Source organism: Nanorana parkeri, unplaced genomic scaffold (genome assembly GCF_000935625.1).
Source record: "Nanorana parkeri isolate BGI_ZX_2015 unplaced genomic scaffold, ASM93562v1 scaffold1589, whole genome shotgun sequence".
NCBI classification, from domain to species: Eukaryota; Metazoa; Chordata; class Amphibia; order Anura; family Dicroglossidae; genus Nanorana; species Nanorana parkeri.
The window spans coordinates 121,049-140,835 of NW_017307857.1; the positions used below are offsets into that span (position 1 = coordinate 121,049).

General features: G+C 47.6%; 1 protein-coding gene across 1 annotated transcript in view; it reads right to left on the reverse strand.

Annotated features, from left to right (window-relative positions):
* The window catches only part of LOC108798930 (pyruvate carboxylase, mitochondrial-like), a 73,944-nt gene that overhangs the window by 52,490 nt on the left and 1,667 nt on the right, over positions 1 to 19,787 (reverse strand). The window contains exon 2 of the mRNA XM_018570737.1: positions 336 to 515. Within this exon, the coding sequence (XP_018426239.1) occupies positions 336 to 515 (180 nt within the window). The remainder of the gene's footprint in view (positions 1 to 335; positions 516 to 19,787) is intronic.

Here is a 19,787-nt window from a genome sequence, read left to right on the forward strand (position 1 = left end):
ATATATATATATAGATATAGATATATATACGGTATGTGTGTGTGATGCAAGTCCAAGGGCAGAGGGAACCCAAGCATTTGAGGCATCGGCAGACTATTTTTTTTAGACTGTTTTCAGAAATTGCTACATGACTCAATGCTTTTGGTTTACTATCATTGTGTAAACAGCAGTCAAGCAACATAAGCCAATCCAAGAAACATTTTCATCAGTTTAGTATAGTCAGATAAATGGGTTAATACATACTGTACATTGCTTTTATTAAAAGTTTTAGATGACCTAAGTTATTATAAAATGTAATGGCTAAATGTTTCATATAAACTAAATGAAGCATTTACCTTGAATCGTAAAGGTTCTGGAAAGCCACCATAAGGAATTCCAACATAGCCCTGCAAATATTCGACCACAGACAATGGGAAGGATAATTCATCTGCCATAGTCTCCACTTGTTCACGTGAGAGTCCGTTGTGTACCATAAATTGTGCCAAGTCTCCAACAATTTTGGAGGAAGGAGTTACCTAAAAAGGTGAATTGTTTTAGATCTTTTAAGTTTGATTATGTAATAATAAAACGAATAATAATAATAGTATAATACTTTGAACAGTGTCAAATCACAGTGAAAACTTGAATATACTTTCAACAAGGTCAGATTACACAACAATTGGGAAGCTTTGTAACAGAAATCAGAAAACAAAATGTAAATGTCACTCCTAAAAACATTGCCAAACAACTCATAAAATAATACCTTATAAATCGTAGGTAAAGTGAAACGACAATATAAAATAAATACGATTATTTCAGTCACTTCAGTGGAGACAGCCACCACCGCTCTGTCAGCCAGGATGGAAGCCCTGGAAGAGGACGCCAGGCTGACTAATTCCCGCCTCCTATCCATGCACCTCCGTCTGGACGATTCCGAAAACCGTAATCGTAGGAACAACCTCCGCCTGTGGGGCATCCCGGAGGCTACAACTGGCATCCACCTCAGGGACACTGTGGCAGCCGTTCTTAACACCCTCCTGGGTAAACCCCACGATGCGGCCTTGGAGCTTGACCGGGTCCACAGGGTCACTGGTGCTCGCCCTCCGCGCCCAGGGATGTCCTATGTAGGGTGCACTTCTTTGCCGTGAAGGAGGAAATTATCAGACAGGCTTGGCGGCAGGGCCCCTCTGATTTTGATGGCGCCATCGTCCGTATCATGCCGGATCTTTCCCGCCATACACGCCTGGTGCGTCCCCTGTTGGACCTCATCCGCTCTGCCTCAGCCACCTATTGCTGGGGACACCCGTTCCACCTCATCGTCTGGCCAGATGACTCTACATTCCAGCTGCACTCACCTGACCAGCTCCCGGCCAAGGTGACTAATGTTTTGCTCCCTTCTCTTCTAGGTTACGGAACCCAGTCCACCTGGTGTGGGGGGGAGGGTGGGTGGAGGTGAGCCTTGGGCCCCCCAGGCTACCTCTTACTGTGGCCCGGTGTTTTTACTCTTGTTTTGTTTTGACTGTTTCTCGCTTTATGCCATGTTTAGACTGTTGTGCAGAATGATGTGACCCCACTGCCCCTGACGTGGCTGTTTGGTGCCGAGGGGTGGGGTGGACACTCCTTCCTCCCCCCCCCTCCCAGTCGTGGCCGGTCTCTGGAGGGGCTGGGACGTTAGGATCTCCACCTGGTCACCATACTTACCGGCTCCCACCAATGTCTCTGGGCTGTCCGGATGCTGACCGGTTGAGACGCTTGGTCTCTTGCTGATGCTCGGTCGCCCTCCCCTGTGCCACAGTGTGTGTGTGTGCCTTCCCCTCGTCCCTCTGTGGGGCGGTGGTGGAATGCCCGCCCCATCCACTCCCTGCTCACGGACTTGACTCGCTCCCCCATTCGGGTGGGAATACAGAGCTGCTGGGCCATGGGGACTGGCGACGGGGACACTCCGTCCATTGGAGGACCTTGCCCCGTGTAAGTACCGGCTCCACGGGCTAATAGGTTCCTGGTTTCTGGTTTCTTATGTTCTGTTATGTTCCTTTCTTTTTTTTAAATCTAAGTAATGTTTTGATTTAATTTATTGTGTCTGGCACAAGTGACTGCACCTCCCCGAGGTTCCTCTCACTTGCTTAGTTCTATCCACACACCCCTAATAGGTGGTACCCTCCCATCGCTAGATCGGAGGGTACAATTTCGCTATTGCCTAGGCTATCCGCCTATTGTAGTCTTCCTTGTCTTGGTGTAGGCGCCTCCGCCTGACCTTGCCTCTTTTGCTCCACTTCCACTACTCCCTCATCCCACCTTTCCTGCTGTCTCCCACAACACGTATTCGCGCCTAGACTATTTCTTTCTCCGACACAAGGACCTATCCTTGGTCGTCGACGCGTCAATTGGTGATATTCTGCTGTCTGACCACGCCCCAGTCCACATGGCGCTAGACCTCCTCCCTTTTGTGCCCAAGAGCCCCTCGTAGCGTCTAAATGAGTCATTATTACAGGACCCGGGGATACGCTCTGAGCTAGAACGTACGATCAGTTCCTACTTCTCAGAGAACTCCTCCGAATCCCTGACACCCTCAGTGATCTGGGAGGCGCATAAGTGCGTCGTTCGGGGTGTCTTGATTCGGCACGTAGGAAACGGGAGGGGGCAGTGAGGGTGGCCCAGCTCTTTGCCAGACTTCACACTCTGGATGCCGCTCACAAAAAATCGTTGGCGGCTACCCATCTTAAGGAGTTGGTCCTACTCAGAAAGGAACTCAACGACCTCCTCCTCTCCAAAGTACGTCAAGGCCTTTTGAAAGGCCATCATACCTTATACAAGCTTTCTAATAAACCGGGTAGGTGCTTGGCATTGGCCATGCGGGGCTCCCGACAGACGACATTCATACTGACATGGCCAAGGAATTCCAGTGCTTTTACAGCGCGTTGTACAATCTTGGAGCTGGATCTGGCACTTTCCCCAATTCCCCTGACAGTTTGACCCTGACACAGTATCTTAGGGAATCGGGGATGCCCACTCTATCACCTGAGATAAGAGACCAACTGGAAATTCCGATCTCCCAAGAGGAATACGACGTGGCGCTCAAGCAGGCCAAAATGGGTAAAGCGCCTGGCCCTGACGGCTATACATTGCCATACTACAAAACCTTTTCCCATATTCTCTCACCCCATTTCCTGGAAGCATATCACTCCCTTCTGACGGGTTCCTCTCTCCCCAGGGATTCCCTTAGGGCCCACATAGCGGTCATACCCAAACCAGGTAAGGACCCGTCTCTATGCTGCAGCTACCGTCCCGTTAATTTGGACCTGAAGGTATTTGCCAAGATCCTAGCCAACAGGCTGCTCCCTCATATCCCTGGCCTTGTGCACATAGACCAAACGGGCTTCGTCCCGGGACGGGAGCCTAGGGACAACACCTCCAGAGTGCTTAACGTGATACACCATGCCCGTTCCGCCCCGTCACCCTTGCTGCTGTTATCCACCGATGCAGAGAAGGCATTTGATAGGGTGGAATGGCGCCTTCTCCAGGCCACCCTTCGCCACATAGGCCTGGGTCCAGGTATGAGTTTTTCCCCATCTCTAACGGCACAAGGCAGGGATGCCCCCTCTTCCGGCTCATATTCATCCTTACCCTCGAGCCGTTCCTCTGCCATGTGCGATCCCTCCCTGACTTTCGGGGCCTTTTGAAACGCTCAGGGGAGCATAGAGTAGCAGCCTTCGCAGATTACCTGATTTTCTTCATCTCCGATCCCTCATCATCCCTCCCAATTCTCATGCGGGAAATGGACCGCTACGCTTCCCTCTCAAACTTTAAAGTAAATTACTCTAAATCGGCTGCCCTCAATGTCTCCCTCCCTCAGGAGGAGGTAGCACGTCTACGGTCCTCCTTCTCCTTTGCCTGGGCCTCGGACACCCTGCCCTACTTGGGCACTCTTATAGCGGCGGACCCTGCGCGCCTATACGAGCTCAACTTCGCCCCCCTGCTTCAGAAGATCAAACAGGACCTTTTGTCATGGCACTCACTATCTCTCTCCTGGTTTGGCCGCTGCAATGCTCTCAAGATGACTACTCTACCCAAGGTCCTTTACCTATTTCAGGCTCTCCCGATTCGCATCCCACCTCTTTTCTTCATGGAACTGCTGAGAATCAGCAGTTACCAGCATTACAGAGGCTAATATAACTCGGCACGTACAGTGGCCAGTCATATAGCCACTTTGTGACGGGACGTACACTGTACGTCTCCCGTCACGAAGGGGTTAAAGTAAATTACTCCAAATCGGCAACCCTCAATGTCTCCCTCCCTCAGAAGGAGGAAGCGCGTCTACGATCTTCTTTCCCCTTTGCCTGGGCCTCGGACGCCCTGCCCTACTTGGGCACTCTTATAGCAGCGGACCCTGCGCGCCTATACGAGCTCAACTTTGGCCCCCTGATTCAGAAGATCAAACAGGACCTTTTGTCCTGGCACTCACTATTACTCTCCTGGTTTGGCCGCTGCAATGCTCTCAAGATGACTACTCTACCCAAGGTCCTTTACCTATTTCAGGCTCTCCCGATTCGCATCCCACCTCTTTTCTTCCGCCACCTGCGCCAAATGTTCACAGCTTTTCTGTGGTCCAACGCCCCCCCTCGAATTCTCTACTGTACCACTACCCTCCCCAAAAACAGAGGGGGTATCGGGCTTCCGGATATGGTCAAATACTATAGGGCGACCCACCTCGCACGCGTATGGGACTGGTGTTGCCATCGGAAAACTAAGCAATGGGTGGGCATGGAAGTTCGACCTTGGCTGGGCTCCCCTGGCTCTCCGCTCCCCTACCGCCCTCCGCACACTCACACCCTATGGTCGCACCCACACTTCAGTTAGCTAGGTTGTTATTCCGCTCCACAGAGATCTCCCCCTTCCCATCACCTTTGATCCCAGTCATTGGCGACCCCGACTTCTCGCCCGGTGTCAACGAATCTCGCTTTCGTCGCCTCCGCGAAGCCAACAAGTTCCGAGTCGGCGACCTAATCCTTTCCGGCCGATGGCTATCAGCCAACGAACTACGTGGTCTGACAGAACCCCCTCTGGATCATTGGAGTACCCTCCAACTGCGGCACTTTCTGCTCTCCATACCTAACCACCGGCAGCTTTCCAGACCCTTGACCCCGTTCGAAAAGATCTGTAAGGAGGAGACACACACTCGGCATGCGATAACCTCTTTATACTCTATGATGATTTCACCCCCCGGAGACCTATCCGACATTCTTGGCCAAATGGGAAAGTGACCTCAACACCACCTTCACACCGGCTCAGAAAGACTGTATACTTCATCTAGCCCATCACTCCTCCATCGCTTCTAAGACCCAAGAACTGGGCTATAAAATTGCCTCCCGATGGTATCGGGTCCCTACAGTCCTCCATGCCATGTTTCCTCAAGTCTCGGCCTTATGCTGGAGATGCCACAATGCCCCGGGTACGTTATTCCACATATTTTGGTCTTGCCCACTACTGCTCCCTTTCTGGCAGGGGGTGATCGCCATCCTGAAGGACCTGGTGATGGTAGATCTGACGGACAACCCTGCTGCTGCACTTAAGTACCCTGTCCATTGGGAAATACAAAAAATCACTGTCTAGACACCTCCTGAACGCTGCTCGCCAGTGCATTCCTCTGCTGTGGAAACAGACCACCTGCCCTACCCTTAAGTTGTGGTTCACCAAGGTAGACGAGACGTACCTGATGGAAAAGCTAACCTCCACACTCCGAGCTCTTTCAGTCTACCTGGAGACCCTGGGCCTCTTTTCAGGGCATGGATGCGTACCTCCGGGCCATGCTTGTGGCGCCCCCCTGAGCACTGGTACAGACCCAGACCCTAGGCGCCTGACCCACACACATACCCAGCTCTTCCTTACCCCCTCTGGCTTTCCCCGTCTCTCGCACACCTTACCCCTTATGCTCTTCCTTATGTTCCAACCCAGCCTTCCTTCTCCCTGTGTCCCCTACATTTATTCAGCACAGGCATACTCTCGCATATATGCCTTCGCATACCGGGAAACGCTCCACTAAAGTTTATCCCTCACTATTAGCTGCTCTGATACACGAAGCCCCACAGTCTAACAATGTATTTTCAGCCTGACCATATTTTTATGCCGCCCGTGCTCCTGATATACATCCTACTGCCCAGATAATACTAAGAAGGCAGCAATAGCAGTTTGACAAGTGTATTTATCGAGCCAAACAACTACCCTGAGACCGCATTATGTACACTGTGACGCATGTATATATAAGTGATTTTCTACACCCCAGATTTGCTCTGAGGATGATGTTATGCTGTTGAGGCAACCGCCTCCCTGTACTGTTGTACCTTGCATTTGTTCAATAAAGTTGACTTCTGATTTAAAAAAAAAAGAAACTCTGCCGCGCCAACATCTATGGGACTAGAACTTTGAAAATCAATTGTCCCCATTTTGAAGGCTTATATGCAAGTTATTGGCCATAAAAAGGGTATGGGGATTCAGGTACTGCCCTGGGGGACATGTATCAATTAAAAAAAAAAACGTATATACAGTATGTATAGAACTTGCTGCAGCGAAAATTACATTTATAATGAAAACATTTACATTTAAAAAGAAAAAAAAAAAGCATGTGGTTCCCCCTTCCAAACAATACCAGTCCCTTTAGGTCTGGTAGGAATGTTAGGAGGGACCCCATGTAAAAAAAAAAAAATTCAGTGGGGTTTACAGTTGTAGGGCATCTGACAGGTGAGCCATGATTGGGCAAAGTCAGCATGACTTTGCCCAAGCATGGCTCTTACAGAGTACTGTGCCCTCATTGGGCAAAGTCTTGACCTGGACCTGTGGTCAGGTGCAAGGCTTTAGCCAACCAAGGCTCACAAGGCACTGTGCAGTGCAGAGTGCCTTGTGGGGCGCTCGGCGGCCGAACAGCCCGCCGAACATATGAACTGCCGATGTTCGAGTCAAACTCTTGCTCTACACGAACATCGAGCCCATCCCTATCCAAGACCCACAAGGTGAAAGACTGCTTTCAGAAAAGACCAATCAATCCTTTTAAACGCTTTTTCAGCATCAGTAGACAAAAGACAAAAAGGTAGGCTGCTGGGCATGATGTAAGGCATTTAGGACACTCTACCAGCCAAGAATCCTACTTTATCAGCAGAGATGAGAGATTGCATGACCAGTAAAAGTCTGGAGGAGAGAATTTTAGTAAATAATTTTAGATCCAAGTTAAGGAGCAAAATCGGATGGTAATTGGAGCAGGACGCGGGTTCTCTGCCCTTCTTGGGGATAACCATCATTTGAGCCCTCAGAGTGTCTAGGGAATGACCATCGCGAATAGAGTTGAAGGCCTTAATGAATCTAGGAGCCAGAATAGGCGCAACAGCTTTATAATACCTGGCGGAATAGTCATCAGGGCCTTACCCAATTTCAGTGTCTTAACGGCAGCCAAAAACTTCTCTGGGGCCTCTAGCACAGACACCAGTTCAGCCGGTATTTTGGGGATGCCCGATGAAGCTAGATAATCCATAATCTTTTGGCATTTGTGTGTCATAGAATGTGAACTCAATGGTTGTGGGATATTAGAGAGGGCAGAATAAAAATCCTTGAAACCCCCAGAAATGTCCTGGAAATGGACACACTTGCGACCATTGGTCATAGTCACCTGAGGGATATAGGATTTCAGATTTGGCCAGATGTTTACCAGGTTTATTACCAAATTCGCAAAAGGACCTTTTTTAATCCGGCAAGTTGCAAGGTGAATGTTGAGTTCCGAAAGACGGGATCTCAATGATTTGAGCTCTTTTAAGTGGGAAGAAGCTAAGGACCTCTTATGTATCGATTCCAGAACATGGATATGGTCCAACAATTCATGAATCCCATGCCTCTCTAGCCCTTTCTCGCTCTGCTCCCTTCTGCCCAAGAACCCCCCGAAATACAAATGTATGTTTTTTTCCCAGACCAGTAAAGGTGAACCATCTGATCCCTCAATATCTTTGAAGAACAATTCTAAATGATTATCCAGTTGAGTAAAGGGCCCTCCTGTAAGAGCATTTCATTAAGCTCCCAGGACCATGCCTTGGAGCTATCCAGTCTCAGGGCCAACGCATGAGCCAGAGCATGATGTGACAGTACAGAGGTCTCAATAGAAGTAGATTTCACTTGTGGCAAACTTATGAGAAACCAGGATGTAATCTATGCAAGAGTAAGATTGGTGAGGGGACGAGTAAAAGGTATAGTCCTTTACCCTAGGGTGTTAAACACTAGACATCAACCAGACACATTGCATTAAGTACCATTTTAATATTCCTAACACATGTGGAGGATAGCTGAGAGGCACCCCTGGAGGTATCCAGCAGTGGCACAAGGGCTACATTGAAATCCCTACCAAGTAGGAGAATATAATTTTGGAATTCACGATGATTAGTCAGACATTCTTCTAGGAACGCCAATTAGTTCTGGTTGGGAAGACATAAAGAACATACACCAAAGAACATAACACCCCAAGCCATCTGCTTTTTGAGAGAGGAGAGACCAGTTTGCCCCCTAGAGATCAGGATGCTGACCCCCCTCGCTTTAGAGTCTGGGTTAGTGGAATGGTAACTTATAGGGAATCGATAACTAGAGAATTTAGGGGCCTTATCAGTGTGAAAATGGGTCTCCTGTAGGAAAGATACATAGGCACACAAGCGCCAGAGTTCCGGGAGCACACCAGAGTGTTTCCCCAGGATGTTCAAACCTCAAACATTCAAGGATAACAACTTTGTATCAGTCATGGGTAAAGTGAGTCCAACAGAAGACTAATCTTCAAAGCTAAGATACCTATGACCCCCCCAGTTGGCAGATACCAAACCCTAAGGCACAGGGACATAGATGAAAAGGGGTCCAAGACTTCACTCCCCGTCTGTCTCCGACTAGCAAAGGCCCACAAGAAGGAAGTGTAAACTATGTGGGGGAAGTAGCCTGTCAACAACAGGCAAGGAACTAAAACCCCCTGTTCATCATAAGCTATAATTTTAACAATCCTGTATGAAGAGAAAACACTCCCAGGGAAACCATGCTTCTGAAGGAAGCGCAGTATCAAATATACACAGCTAGGTCTGGGAACAGCCGGCACCAACCCAAGGCCCACCATCCCAGCCATACAGTCAAATTAAATCCAAGCTACAGGAAAAAATAGGCTTGGAAATGAGGGTGCTGGCATTGCGAGCTGAAGGCACACATAAACACAAGGGAGGGAGGACAGAGAAGTTACAGTTTCCAAACATGGAGCTCGCCCCCTCCAGGGGATCAAAAGCCACCGGACAATCGACCCATAAGCCATTTCATGAGCGAGAAGGGTCTACGGTAGACCCAGCGCCTGGTAGTGTCAATGCACGCCCAAACGCTAGAGGTCAGTCCCACATAGGACTCTCGATAAGGTAATACAATGGAACATGGCAAGGAAATTGTAGTTGAATTGTCGAGCGACCCCCAAGCCCCCGACATGGGGGGACCATACCGGGAAAAATCGTAAAAGTCCAGATGTTACACACAATACATTAGTTCAACCCACTGACTCAAAAAACAAAAATCAAACTACAGCCTCGCCCCAGGAGCATCAGTGCAACTCCACTTTGGCGATGCATATAGTCGGGACCACCGAAAGCCCCCAGTGCCACCCCGCCCATTCCCAGACCCTGAAATAGGTGGGTAGCGACAAGGTCTGTAAGAGGGGAATAATGTTGAGAGCAGGCTTACAGACATCCATGTCATAGCTGAAGGCACTGAGGGTCTCCCCAATCTTGAAGCAAAACTTGAAAGAAAAAAACATTAGCAAAACAAGATGAAAGCAGGCACAATACACTTAAGGTTCATTAGGGTATATGAAGGCTGAGGATACCGGCTCCCGTGGCTCCCTTACGGCTCGCGCGTAATTGTTTTTTCACATGTAGGCGCACCCAACGCGTATTTCCGTTTATATCTGCGTGGGGGACTTAACTTTTTGGGGGTGTTTTTATTCTTTTTTAATGTGACTTTCATTTTTTTTTTAAACTTCTTTTTTTTTTTCATACACATTACTTTAATGCTATCACATAGGGGACTAAAACCCCCCCCCAAAAAACCCCCAATGGTCTGCTTCACCAGCTTCTTCTCTGGCTATAGCAGCCAGAGAAATGACAGCTAAAGGCGGATGTGATGTACTACACATCGCTTCTGCCTTTAGAGAGACAGGAGGAGAGATAAGCGGTGAGGGAATGCTGATCTCTCCTTCTCAGTATAGACAGCCACTGTGCTGGTCCTGGGCCTGCAGGGGGGACAGCAGAGCCTGGAATAACCGGCATCGGTGGTGGAGGGAGGCACATTGTACCTTGTAATACAATGTACAGCCAGCTGAAGGCTTCTATGTAACAGCCGGTACCGTCTGTGTACATGCCCGGCAGGATTCTGCTGGCGCGGGCAAGCAGAAAAGAAAATTATGTACAGGCTCGTCCACCCGCTGGGAACCATCCGCCATCCACCCATGTATTTAAAGTGGGCAGATGGCAAGTAGTTAATATTCACGATCCCTGTGAATTATTGCGAAAATTCATAGGCCAAATTTTTGGTAACCATAATCCCCAGCCTGAACTTTGAACTTAGGTCAGCTGGCTTTAAAGAACCAATAACGGAAGTTTTGTTATGTTCCAGCCCCCCCACTATAAAAAGATGGGTTCCCAGCAGCCATTTGTCAGTGTGTGTTGAAGAAGTTTAGGGGCAGCTGACTGTCTGTGTAGGGAGAGGTAGTTGTCATTCAGTACTATAATGCGGTAAATTCATGTGGATTTCAATGTGGTAAGCCAGGGCTCAGGCACGGTAGGGGTCAGGTGGGGCGACTGATGGCGAGTAACTCTTAAGGCCTGGCTAGTAGCTCAGGACTTGAAATTTTGAGCCCTGTGGTAAGCTACATATTCTTATGTATCCCCTGTGTTCACAGTACAGTCTCAACAGTCCCTTCTAGGACTACCTTTCTGTGTGTGTCAGTAACAAGTGTAGTTGCTGTTCATCTACTGGGCCTTTGTTTGTTTGTTTGTTTTAATGGGGTCAATTGTATTTTCTTTAATTTTACGTTTATCCATATTTTAATTTTTTTTGCAAGGTAAAAAACAAACATTGGGTTGGGGTTTAGCAGTTCAGGGTTTGTTTTTTTGCGGGTGAAGTATATTTTATTCTGCTAGGTCCACAGAGTACATTTGTTGCTGACACAGGCAAAACTGCCCTTTGTTTGCAGAATGTCATCACAATAGTGTGCACCAAAGCACCACATATTTATTCCCCCTATTGCCATAGCTGACATTAAATTTAGGCAATCCCCTTTAATAAGCCAGGCCTAAAGTAAAAGGTAGAAGTTCTGAACAAGGAGGCACCAGGGAGGCAAGCAGGTTTTGCATGTCCAAGCAGTGGCTGTGCTTTAGAGGCAGGGCACATCTGCCTTTTCTATCACAGAGTAGCTATGTTATGCAGCCACAGCATGTGCAGGGGCTTGAACAGTATGCACTGGAGCTGGTGGCTTGCCCTGCAGCCAGTGGCGTAACCAGAGTTATGGGCGCCCGGGGCAGAACATTTTTTTTCGCCCCCCCACGGTTGTTACGCCACTGCCTGCAGCCAGTAGGTTGCCGCCTGAGGGGGTCTTCAGCACAGCAGATTTCGTTACAGAGAGGCGAGTCTTGTCCCCCGATAGTGTGGACTGGCTCGATATTAAAATTAATACGTTTTGGATTACTACAAAACCCCTGCTACAAACTAAACTTTTAGTTGTCATCTGCGCCTCCCCTCCCCCCAAAAAAAACATATTTGCCACCATTACTAGCTTTTGACACCTCTCCTGGCCTATTCTGATTTTCTCGCACTCAATAATGTTTGTGGCTATTGTCTCTCAGAGAATATACTCTAAGATTTATTTTAAGCTGCTTACATACAATACAATGTACTCCAGATTGAGGGAAGTTGAGGGCTTTAACTTTATTTTTGGAAGGGTAAACTTTCCTATAGCTTTTAAATCTGTTGTAGCGAATCGCAAACAAGACGTTGATTGACAACTGCGTTTTCATCAGGCACTAACACTCCTGCACTAACCGAGTGCCCAGGACCCCCCTCCCCCAACTGTGCCGGCTGGCATCCATAGACAGCCCCTTTCAAGTCAGAGAAAGGAACAACCTGCTGGAAGTATTAACACTCCAGAGAGATGTCCCCATGACAGTCTCTAATGACAGGGGAGATCTGTTCTACAATGGAGGGATGTTTAATTGAGGACTTCTTGCGTGAAACTGGCAATGGTACTAATGGTATAAACACAGCGCTGAGTGTAAATATATAAGTAAAAAAATAAGTGAATAAATAAATTAGGTAAAATAAACCTAATAGAATCAATCCAATTAACAAGTGTGAAAATTCATATAATCCATAAAGTGAAGATTAGTTAATAAACACTAGAAAAACTAACGTTCCTTTAGTGATAAATAAAAATCATCCAAAGTGAAAAATGTCTATACTGAGGATCCAAATATATAAAATAAATAATTATGACAACCAAAAATCTATAATGGTGATGGATAATGAAATCCTGCAGTGAAAAACCTTATTTTGAGTGATAAATATATAAATCAATTCGGATATAGAAAGCAACCCCTGTGTAACAAAAGTGTCAAAAAATGGATACAATGAAACATCAAATGTAGTAAACTGATTCAGTCTTAAATGTAACCAAAAATAAATCAATAAGAAGTGACCAGTCCACATACAATCCAATGATGAAAAAAGTGAAACAAAACTTCCTCAGTGATTTCTTCTATGTGCCATACGACCCCGTATGGGTATGTACTCACCAGATGCAGTGATTAGTGTTGAATTAGTTTTTATTAGTTTTCCAACAGTTTTCAAACAGTCCAAAACAGTACTCAAACATTGTAATACATGACAACGTAATACATGGGGTCCAGAGTATAACATTTGAAGGTTGGCAATGGTAACCTAAGGCCAGTGTGCGTATTGGCTTTTTTCAGTATACATATCTCAAATGATAAGGCACAAATGCGGTGTGTGGTGCGCATCTCAGAAGGGTAAGCCTTCTCGCAATATATACTTGGTAATCTAGCGCGCTTCTCGCCAACATCTCGTGATACCTTTTCCAAACGGACGTTTGAACTTCAGGTTGTGTCAGGAAGAACGTGGAGAGAGGAAGACAGATAGAAAAGAGTAGGGAAAGGAGGGTAGATTGAGAGATAGAAGATTATTTTGTCCCGAGGCATTAAGCGCCGGACAATTGTATGTCTAGCAGCCAGTTAGCTGGAGGGTCCGTTTCGCCCGCTGCCAGTGTTACAAAACGGCCAGTAAGGGCATGGAGAAAGTCTTTGGCTGTGGGCCAGTCATTCCTTTTGTAGCCCCCAACCGAGGAAATGGCGATCCCCGTGGGGAACAGTGAGTTGTCAAATAGGGGGGAGAGAGGACTAGATATAGTGGTAAGAGAGGGGGCATTGGGAGTATCAAAGCCACGATTTCAGAGTAGCACTAGTAAGAGGGGATGGACGAGATAGCACTGCAACTTCGCAGGGAGGGTTCCACGGTAGGGCTCTAAGATCTACCGGGCTCAGGTCCCGTTCAATCAATAGCGTGGGTTTGGGTTGAGATGAGGGAGGTGGGAACCAATCTACGATCCTGGATAGGAGAGCGGCCCTGTGGTATTTCTCAAAGTCGGGCAGGCCCACCCCCCCTTGGGATTTGTGTCTGCATAGAACGTTATATCGGATACGGGAGTATCCCTTGTGCCACATAAAGCGATTCACCATGGATCGCAGGGTACAAAAGAAGTGCTTCAGGGGACCTATGGGGATAGTTTGGAAGAGGTATAGTAGTTTTGGTAGGGTCTCCATCTTCAAGGTGTCCATTTTGCCAAACCATGATAACTTTATATTGTGGTACGACTCAAAGGCTAGGCGGAGGGACCCCAGAAGGGTTAAGTAGTTTAGTGGGAAGAGATCTGCTAAGTTAGCTGTGACGGATATGCCTAAATAAGTGAGAGAACGGGTCTGCCATTGGAAGGGGAAATTGCTGCGTAAAAGGGTTACCGTCGAGGGCGGTAGCGTAAGGTTCAGGGCAGTGGATTTGGCCATGTTAACTTTAAAATTACTGAGCCTGCCGAATCTGTCGAATTCCCTGAGGAGCGCCGGGATGCTGATATGAGGACGTGTGATGTACAGAAGTAGGTCATCTGCGAACAGAGACATCATATGGTGAAACGATATCGTGGGGATCCCATGTATATCGGGGTTCTTTCGTATGGCTTGTGCTAAGTGTTCCATGACTACAATGTATAGAAGGGGGGAGTTAGGGCATCCCTGTCTAGTGCCGTTGGAAATAGAGAACGGCTCGGAAAACGAGCCGTTCACCATTACCCTCGCCGTGGGGGAGGAATATAGAGACATGATCCTGGCAATAGTAGTCGGCCCCATACCAATTTGGAGAAGAGTCTGGCGGAGGAACCTCCAGTCCACACGATCGAATGCCTTTTCCGCATCTATGGATAGTAGGCATGCTTTGGTGTGGTGTTTTTGAATGTGAGAGATCAGGTGAATCGTTTTAATGGTGTTCTCCCTAGCCTTTCTCCCTGGTATGAAGGCTACTTGTGCTGGGTTGATAATGGACGGTAAAGATGGGGAGATACGAAGTGCCAGGAGTTTGGAGAATAATTTGACATCGACGTTAAGTAGCGATATCGGTCTAAAGTTCTGACATAGGGAAGCGTCTTTACCAGGTTTGGGGATAACACAAATATTCGCCTCCAGCATAGTAGAGGGAAAAGGGTGCTTATCATCTATTGAGTTAAAGGTTCGCGTTAAAATCGGGGACACCAGATCAGAGAGCACCTTGTAAAACCGGGGCGAGTAGCCATCCGGGCCCGCACATTTACCCGTCTTCAGGGTTCGGATAGCCACGTCTACCTCAGATTGGGAAAAAGGAGACTCCAGTTCCAGTGAAACAGTGCGCTCTATGGTCGGTAATGCAGTTTGCGTGATGTAGTGTGTCAGAGAGTCGGGTGTCATTTCCGGCTAACCTGTCTTGGGGTGGGGCAGGAAGGTTGTATAGACCTGAGTAATATCTACGAAATTCACTTGCAATGCTCTGGGTGGAGTGAAGTTTAGAAGACTGACGGTCCAGGATATAAGGGATAAAGGCCCGCGGGGGCCGGGGATGTAACGTTCTAGCCAGGTGACGTCCACATTTGTTAGCAGATTCGTATCTTACTTTACAAGCCCTGTCTCGTGCAATGCGTGAGCTGGAGTCTAAAATAGATAACAATTCCCGCCGGGCATTTGATAGTTCCACATAAGTGGTATCAAGTCGTGTAGATTTATGTATACCCTCCAGTGTCGCTATAGAAACCAGGAGCTCAGTAACGCGGGTGGCTCTAGCTTTCTTGAGGCGAGATCCGTGTTTTATAAAAATGCCTCGAACTACGCATTTAAGCGCTTCCCATTGGGTCAGCGGGTGAGTAGTGTCACTGGCATGGTCTAACGTAAAATTCCGCACTGAAGCCGTTATCTCGTCTAAGCATAGGGGATCGTTTAACAAGTTGTCATTTAGTCGCCACGAGAAATGTGTGCGTCGAACACTGGGAACACCTAGGGTGAGAAAGACGGGGGCATGGTCAGACCAGATGCGGAGACCAATGTTGGCAGAAAGATCCGGCAATAGCAGTATTGGGGAGTCATTGAATACGATGGCGTCTTGCGTGCGAGCTGCTCTCATGATGTCGTCTTTAAGTTTGAAGAAGTGGATCCTGCATATAACATCTCTGGGGTTGGAGCGGTCAGGACGTTTAGCCCCTAATGTTCTATGGATCCTGTCTATTTCAATAGGGGTGTCCTTAGGCTTATTCAGGATCTGATTGAAGAGAGTGATTGCAGCATCTTCCAGGTCCCTGGGTTCCACAGACTCAGGGAGACCTCTGATGCGGACGTTATTGCATCGGTTCCTGTTCTCTTGATCATCCTGCTGATAAATCAGTTGATGCAGTAACACTGTGTGCTCTTGCAAGGTGGCATCGTGCACATGCAGCCGGGCTCTCAAATCAGAGGAAGTTTGTTCAACATCTTCTAATCTGGTGCTTATGTCTTTTTTTAAGGTGGACATTTCCTTTTTATATGTGGCTTCAAATCGTGAAAAACAGGATTCAATGTCTTTCATAGTTGGCAGGGCTTTAATGTATGCTTCCATGTCCCAACCTCCGTGAGAGCTGAGGGAGGCCTGAGAGCTGCTTCTGGAGCGGTGGGACAAACCCCCTTGGCTATGTGGAGAGATTCTCTCCTGTGGCTGGCTCCCCTGCTGCAAGGTATGATCTGCTGGGGCCCGGTCAACCCTAATGGGGTGGTGGGATAGCTTTCCTGAGCCCTGGGGAGAATGTCCCTCATATGGCTGGCTCACCTGTTCCCAGTCTGGAGCCTCAGAGTGCGGGGGAGATAGTTCCGGCGGCGCCATCTTGGATTTGCCTGAGGCCGCAGAGGCCGCGGGCGCCGTTCGGGTGAAAAAACGGGTTAATTCCCGCGGCGCAGGACCCGTTCACTTCTGTTTCTTCCCCTTCTTCTTCCGGTCACTCATTGCCGGTGATGCCCGGGGGAAAGCCGCTGCTGTCTGCAGTATAGTGTGTCCTTGAGCGGGAGACGAGCCGATTTACGTCTCACCGCTCCATGCGCCAAGCCACGCCCCCCAGATGCAGTGATTAAACACAGCGTTTTTAGACAAAATTCCCTCCTGGGTGTACGATCTCATCTGTAAAATATATCAGCTCCCCTGTTGATGCCGCATGAAGAGAAAAAGCCGTCTCCGTTCCTTGAACAGCGCTCTCACCACCGCTCTCAGGTTTCGTGTGTGGCGGCTTCTCCCGACTTAAATTCAAACTATTCAGCTATAAAAACTCGAAAATTCGTCCGGCCAGAAAAATAAATAGGATCTTTAATGAACAAATGCAGTATATCCCACACGTCAGTCAGATCCGCCCCTTGACGCGTTTCGTCAACTGGCAGATCTGCTCAGTGACTCATTGATTTAAGTTTGAGTTTTTTTCTGAGTGTGGATTACTGTTAAATGGTACTGCAAAACAAGGTTTTTTTTGGTCAGGCTGAAAAAAGACAAATGGTCCTGTAGGATTCTTCCTGCAAAATCCTGCTGTGTTTCCCTCAGGGTGTAGACCGGCCGAGCAGGAGGAACTAAAAAATGAGCAGACAGGGAGAGAAGACTATTCCCTATGTGCAAATGCATTTGCTCCCAGCCCCTTTCAGAACCTGGGAGCAAGTGCATTTGGCTTTGCCCCTACCTGTGTGACCACAGGACCCAAGGAATTCTTAACCCTTCACTGCCATGAAAGGGCAGAACAGAAAAGGCAGCAAAGATAGCAGACACGGTGCCCTAGGTAAAAGGAGTAATTAGGAGAGATTTCCCTACCAACAGAATATGCACCATCAGCCTGAAAACATAACAGTGAGTCTTCTGAGATAGGGTCAGGCTTGTCAACAGATGCAATGGCCCTGGCCATGAAAAGTACTTCTGCAGTGACACCCCAGCCACAAAGGTCTGACACACATAGCAGAGACCAGTACAAGCACGTCTAGGGGTGTCCTGCAGGTAGAAAACACTGCAGGACTGTGGGAGACAATTTACCATGTAAAATCACTGGGAAGTTTGCGCACAATGGCACACTGGAGATGCTCTCCAAGACTAGATAGGTGGAGTGTGAATCTGTCAGGAGCTGATGACTGGAGAGGAAATCTCGAAGTCTTTAACCGCAGAGCTGAGAAAAAGACATCCATCCAACTAAGGACACTAACCTAACACTAACTAGTATATATTCCTTTTAGGTGGCCCTATAACCCTTGTTTACTGAATTAGATTTTGTGTCCCTTTAAAAGATGAAAAAAACATTATTGTATTACTGGGACATATTTGTTTAGCACTTGACTGTAGGCAAGACACACTTGTCTTTGTACTCCTCACCTGGTTGCTGCCACACACGCTTGACACCATCTGAACAAAAAAGTGTATCTTGGTCTCATCAGATCACCACAGGACATGGTTCCAGTAATCCATGTCCTTAGTCTATCAAACTTTCTTGTGCATCATCTTCAGAAGAGGCTTCCTTCTGGGACGACAGCCATGCAGACCAATTTGATGCAGTGAGCGCTGTATGGTCTGAGCACTGACAGGCTGACCCCCCACCCCTTCAACCTCTGCAGCAATGCTGGCAGCACTCATACGTCTATTTCCCAAAGACAGCCACTGGATATGATGCTGAGCACATGCACTCAACTCCTTTGGTCGACCATAGCGAGGCCTGTTCTGAGTGGAACCTGTCCTGTTAAACCGCTGTATTGTCTTGGCCATCGTGCTGCAGCTCAGTTTTAGGGTCTTGGCAATCTTCTTATAGCCTAGGCCATCTTTATGTAGAGCAACAATTCTTTTTTTCCGATCCTCAGAGAGTTCTTTGCCATGAGGTGCCATGTTGAACTTCCAGTGACCAGTATGAGAGAGTGAGAACGATAACACGAAATTTAACACACCTGCTCCCCATTCAAACCTGAGACCCTGTAACACTAACTAGTCACCTGACACCGGGGAGGGAAAATGGCTTATTGGGCCCAATTTGGACATTTTCACTTAGGGGTGTACTCACTTTTGTTGCCAGGGGTTTAGACATTAATGGCTGTGTGTTGAGTTATTTTGAGGGAACAGCAAATGTACACTGATATACAAGCTGTACACTCACTACTTTACATTGTAGCAAAGTGTCATTTCTTCAATGTCGTATACACATATTCTTCAAAATATATACACATATACACACACACACAGGGCTCAAAATTTCAGGTCCTGAGCTACTAGCCAGGAATTAAAAGTTACTCGCCACCAGTTGCCCTGCCTGAACCTACCCCATCCCATCCTATCCTGCCCGTCTCCCCTCCTTTAACATCGCCCTCTCCCACCTTTAATTCCACCATTTTAAAAAAAAGATAAAAATAAACCCACCAGACATGTAAGCCCTCCTCACACTCAATATGGTGTGAATTCCACCCAAATTGATTGAGCCCTATACTTAACTACCGTATATACTCGAAATTCACTCCATAACATACACACACAGCACAACACATGACATATCACAGTCACAAACCATATGATGCACAGTATAACAAACACAAACAGCACAACACACAGGGCATAACACACACACAGCACAACACACGGCACATCACACACGGCACATCACACACACAAAGCACACAGAGCATAACACATACACAGAACAACACACAGGGCATAACACAAACACTCAGCAAAACACACAGTGCACTGGGCATTATACAACCAGCACAACACACACACATTACACATACAGAGACAGCAAAACACACAGGGCATAACATATACACACACAGGGCACCCAGACCCATCTTTATGCCCCCCATCTAATTACTTGCTGGCAGGGGCCTGGCACTTGAGCTTATGCCAGGCCGACTGCATAAGTAGGGACCCTCTAGCGTGTGGTCAGTTATTCCTCCCCTGGACTTCCTGTGTGCATTTCCCTGTTAAAGATGGCTGCATTGTGGTGGCCATCTTTAACATGGACAGGGCACTCAGAGGTGAGCTTTGGCACACAGGAAGCTGCCTCGAACTTCTTCAGGAGTCAAGGACTGAGTACCTGAGTCAGTGAATCAATTTCCACTCGCCCCCATGCAATTTTCACTCATTAATTGCAAGGGGGCGAGTGGAAATTTTGAGCCCTGTATGTAAATAAATATATATATATTTAT